At 57.0% G+C, this 4,958-nt stretch overlaps 1 protein-coding gene across 1 annotated transcript; it reads right to left on the reverse strand.

Annotated features, from left to right (window-relative positions):
• Positions 1-119: 119 nt before the first annotated feature.
• Positions 120-1,490, reverse strand: SPDYC (speedy/RINGO cell cycle regulator family member C; the record flags this gene model as incomplete). The annotated part of the gene is made up of 5 exons (XM_080817282.1): positions 120-521; positions 607-778; positions 872-957; positions 1,048-1,106; positions 1,349-1,490. The coding sequence occupies 5 exons, from the start codon at positions 1,488-1,490 to the stop codon at positions 120-122; spliced, it is 861 nt and encodes a 286-aa protein (XP_080673408.1).
• Between the last annotated feature and the right edge of the window lie 3,468 nt (positions 1,491-4,958).

Below are 4,958 nucleotides of genomic sequence, written 5' to 3' on the forward strand. Positions count from 1 at the left end.
AAGGACGAAGAGGCTTTGAGAGGAAACTTACCACATGCACACAGCTAGGAAGAGGCAGGGCTGGGACAGGGGCCCAAGCCTGCTGGACCCCAGGTCCTGTGTCCCTTCTTCCCATTTTATCAGGCCCCACACCTGCCTCCTAGGCTCCCAAGCCCAGCCCCAGCTGCTGTCCCCAACTCACTGTGGAGAGTGTAGGTGCCTGGCTCCAGCTGTAGTTGGGGGGGCGGGATGATGAGGAAGCCCCCCGCCAAGGGGTCTTCAGCCACTGAGAGACAAGCTTGTAGGGGAGGGCAATGCCACTCAGGGTTTGGGGAAGGGCACTTGGATAAGACAGGCACGGGGTGGGGCTGGTGGCGGCACTGGCTGTGGGAAGGGGGCTGGCCATGGAGGACACAGGGAGGTGGCGAGGGGCTGGGGGGCCCAGGGAGGAGGACCTGGGCCTTTGGACCCCTCTGAGCCCCACCGTGCTGGGGGTGCCGCTCTCGAGTCCAGGCCCAGTGGGACGGCTCCTTGGCCATGACCTGGCGTGAGTAGAGTACGTAGTAAATGGGGGGGTGGGAGGTCCAGCCTTGTGCCCCCCACCCCAGAATGATGGTGGGGCCTCACCTCCTCACAGCACTCACGGCTCACCATGGCCCGGAAGCCCATCCGGGCCCACAGCTTATCCCTTTGATGCAGGAAATCTGCCACCCGGAGATGCCAGTCTTTTCCCAGGGCCCACAGAAAAATCACACATTTGGGGTCCTCCACATCCTCCTCCATGTCATTGGCGAGAAACCTGGCGGGCAGCGAGCAGAGGCCATAAGCATGTGGCCCCCCTGCCTCCCACAACCCCCAGCTAGCGTCTCCACCCCCTGCCCTGGCCACTCACAGAGCCAGGAACAGGTTGCTGTGGGTGTACTCGCTGAGCTTCAGGTTGGCGCGCCGGAAGTAGACCAGCACCATGGCCAGAAGATACTGCAGACCCAGAAAGGGGGAGAGGTTACAGGGAGGCACAGGGGGGTGTGCTGGGGTGGGGGGGGCTCTACTCCCACGGTGTCACCTCACCTTATCTGAAATCTGGAAACAGGGATCTTTGGAAAGGAATTCCTGGAGGAAACTGTGCTCTGCGGTAGAGAAGAGAGAGGGTGGACTGGGGTTACCATCGGTCCCCACAAGACAGGAGCGGCTTCAGGCTTCCAAAGCCCAAGCCTCGGCCAAGCCCACATTCTGCCAGGACCCCTCCCTTCCCCTTGCCACACTGGGGGCACCTGCAAAGGGAAGGGACAGAGATTTCAGGGGCGAGCGTGGGCAAGTGAGACCCCCACCTCTCACCCTGATGTCAGTGCCAGCCCCCAAGTGAACTCACCCAGCAGGTTGAGAAAGGCCTGGAGCTCCTGGCGCGGCCGCTGAGGGACAGACCCGCCCCCCCCACCTGGACGGCTCCAGCCCCCCAGCTTCACCTGGGCGGCAGCCGCGGGCAAAGTGGCCAAGTCTTGAGTGTCGCTCATCTCACAGCGGGTGGGAGCGGGTGGGCCGGGCAGGACGGCCTGTAGAGAAGGCAGCCTCCGGAATTAGCACCTACCCTCCTCGCCCCCCACAAATCCAAGGGGTTGATGAGGCTGCCCTGACAGAGGACCTCCAGGAGGTGGGGAGATGGGCGTGGAGACTCGCGGTGGGGGGCGGGGCGGCGCTGGGAGCGGACAGAAACTGGCCTCTGTGTGGGGTGAGGAGGCCCGAAAAGCAGCAGAGGTCCTGGAGCCCACAGCAGCAGCAGCAAACCCCCCACCCCCACCCCACTCCATCCCGGCACCCCAGGCCGGGCCAGGGAGGAAGCCGAGCAGCAAAAGGGCCGGTGGAGGGCTTCCTAAGTGCCTGGAGCTGTGCTAAATTCTTTAAGGGCATTCTCTCTCTTCATCCCGGTAGGTGGGTCTAGGTCAATACCCATCTCGCAAACATGGAAGTGCAGAGCGGAAGTCTCACAGCCACTTAAATGTGGGGCCTGCCTGACCCTCAAAGAGCAAGAGTTGAATTGCTCCTCTGGCCCCCCCAAGTCCCCCCTCACCCCACACCAAAGCAGCATTTCACCAACCCCCTTCTTCACGGAGAGGAAAGTGAGGCCCAGAGGGGGGATGTGATTAGACCAATACCTGCATTTAGAGTCGTTTGAGGTGGGGTCACCTCAAAATTTTCACGCTACGTGGAGAGACGCCAACCCCGGGGCTCAGAAGTTGCCGCGCACCACCCTGTGGCCAACCTGGGGACCTCCACCTAGGCTCCCACAAGCAGCCCACCCTTCTCCAAACAGCCTTACCTGAGCTAGGGGATTACCTACAGCATGACTCCGGCCCCCCAGGCCGGCATTTATATACCCCGGCGCTGCTCCGCCCCCGCAGCCCTCCACCAATCAGACCCCTTCCTGGGGAGGGGGTGGGGCTTTGGGCCATCACCACCCACTTCTGCCGGGAGTGAACTTGGTCTCCACGTTCGCCTCCCAGCTGCGGCCCCCCCACAAGGTAAGAGCTTCTCCAAGGGTTCATCACCTGCAAGAGGGGTAAAGGCAGGATGAGGGGACCCCAGGACCGGAATGGCGACACGGCCCCCTCCCCACCTCTTCATAAAGGTGGAGCCAAGGGGCGGGCCGGAAACGAGACCTGGGCCCCATTCACTGATTGTGCCTTGGTGGGGCTGGGTTGCTGACCCGGGCTGTGTTTGTTTCAGATCCAGGAACCTCAAAACCTAGGAGCCAGAGAGGAGAGCGTCTTGGCATAAGAATTCCCAGAGTCCACATCCCCCTTCCAAGATCCTTGAGCGGCAGGGGAAGCCTAGGCAGTGGCTCCAAGGTAGGAGAAGAGACCTTTGCCAAAGACCAGCAAACCCCTCCCACCCCACCCCACCCCACCCCACCCCACCCCATCCCAACCCCGCCCCCAGCCCGGTGCACACCTTAAGCCTTTCGCCCTCACTGGGTCATTTACTCTCTACAATCCTATGGGACAGTCAGCACCTTTATTACTTTCTACATTTGACAAGTGACACTTTTTCCCCCCATTTTTTTTTTATTGTGGTCAAATACACATCACGTACAATTTCGTATCTTAGCCATTTTTGAGTAGATTTAAGTACATTCATACCGTTTTGCCAACATGACCATCATCCATCTCCAGAACGCTTCATCTTGCAAAAGTGGGTGTCTACACCTATTAAACAATCACCCTCCCCTTCCCCTCCCCCAGTTCAGGGTAACCACCATGCTGCTTTCTGTGTCTGTGAATTCAGCTACTCTAGGGGCCTCCTACAAGGGGAATCACACAGGAGTTGTCTCTTTGTGACCGGCTTCTTTCGCTTAGCATGTCTTCAGGGTTCATCCGCACCCTGGCATATGTCAGGATTTCCTTCCTTTTTAAGGCTGAGTAATATTCCGTTCCGCGGATAGACCGCAGTTTGCTTATCCGTTCATTCACCGATGGGCACATAGGCTGTTTCCCTCATCCTGGCTCTGGTGAATAAGGCGGCCATGAGCATAAGTGTACAAATATCTCGAGACCTGGCTGTTCATTCTTTGAGGTGTACACTGAGAAGGGTCCGGTGGTAATTCTATATTTAATTCTTTGAGGAAGCATCAAACTGTTTTCCACAGACACGGCACCATTTTGCAGTCGCGCGAACGGAGGCCGAGGGTTCTAACTTCGCATTGTGGCCAACATTGCTATTTTCTGTTTTATTGATGGTAGCCACCCTAATGAGTGAGAGGTGCTAACGGATGACTTTTAAAATACGTATTTACGGTCACCTGGGTGGCTCAGTCGGTTGAGCATGTGCCTTCTGCTCAGGTCATGATCTCGGGGTCCTGGGACTGAGTCCCCACATCGGGCTCCCTGCTCAAGTGGGGAGCCTGCTTCTCCCTCTGACTCTCCCTCTCTGATCTCTCTTGCTCTCATTCTCTCTCGAATAAATTAATCTTTAAATAAAATAAAATAAAATAGGTATTCAATAAAAATGGAGGCCAGAAAGAAGTTGAATCATTTATGCTCCAAATCCCACCAGTGGTGACAACATAAGTGGGCTCAAGTCACATGACCAACACGTCTGCCGCTGCGGGGTCGATTTTGTGGTTCTCACTGACATTTTTCAGATGCGAAACTGAGGCTCATTGGGGCCTCAACCTGCCGACGTTTGAGTGAAGGAGGGAAGAAATGTGGCTGGGCCCGGTGTGGAGGCCAGGTCCGTGGACCTCAGTTGCCACAGTGCCACTGTTCACTGTTGGACACTCAGCAGCCGCCTCCGCTTTGCCCCCAGTCTCAGGGTTTGACCCTGGCCGCCAGTGTGAATTTTCATTCCTAGGGACTCTCCTTCCTGTCCCGTGTCCCTTCGTCTCTGTCGGTTTCTGAATCCCTTAATCTCTTGATCTCCGTGTCTCTCAATCTCTCTGTGTTTCTGGGGATCTGGGTCTCTTGGGGTCTCTTGGGGTCTCCATGTCTTGGGATTTCTTGGTGTCTCTGGATCTCTCCAGGTGTCTCTGGATCTCTGGATCTCTCTCAGTGTCTGGGTCTCTATATGCATCTCTGGATCTCTTGGTCACTCTGGATCTCTGGACATCTCTCAGTTTCTGCGTGCCTTAGAATCTCTGGGTTTCTGAGTCTCTGTGAGTATCTCTGAATCTCTCCTTTCTTTGTCTCTCTGGTCTGAGTCCTCTCCTTGGAGCCACCTCCCACGCTCCCTGAGGATGCTGAGCCTCTCTCCGACTACCGGGTCCCATCAGGTCACCCTGCTTGTGTGTGTGGTGGGGGGGCAGTGTCTGTGTTTCCCCTTGTGTATTTGATGTTGGCCTCCCCGGAAAGGAAGCTGTGACCCCCCACGGTCTCCATAGCGAGTCCCCCAAAACATGTCACTAAAGAGCCTATAATTGAATCAGTTCCCATGTTTGTCACGACCACCCACGATGTGGATATGGTTAGTGGCCTCGTTTTACAGATGAG

The sequence above is a fragment of the Martes martes genome, assembly GCF_963455335.1.
Source record: "Martes martes genome assembly, chromosome: 10".
NCBI classification, from domain to species: domain Eukaryota; kingdom Metazoa; phylum Chordata; class Mammalia; order Carnivora; family Mustelidae; genus Martes; species Martes martes.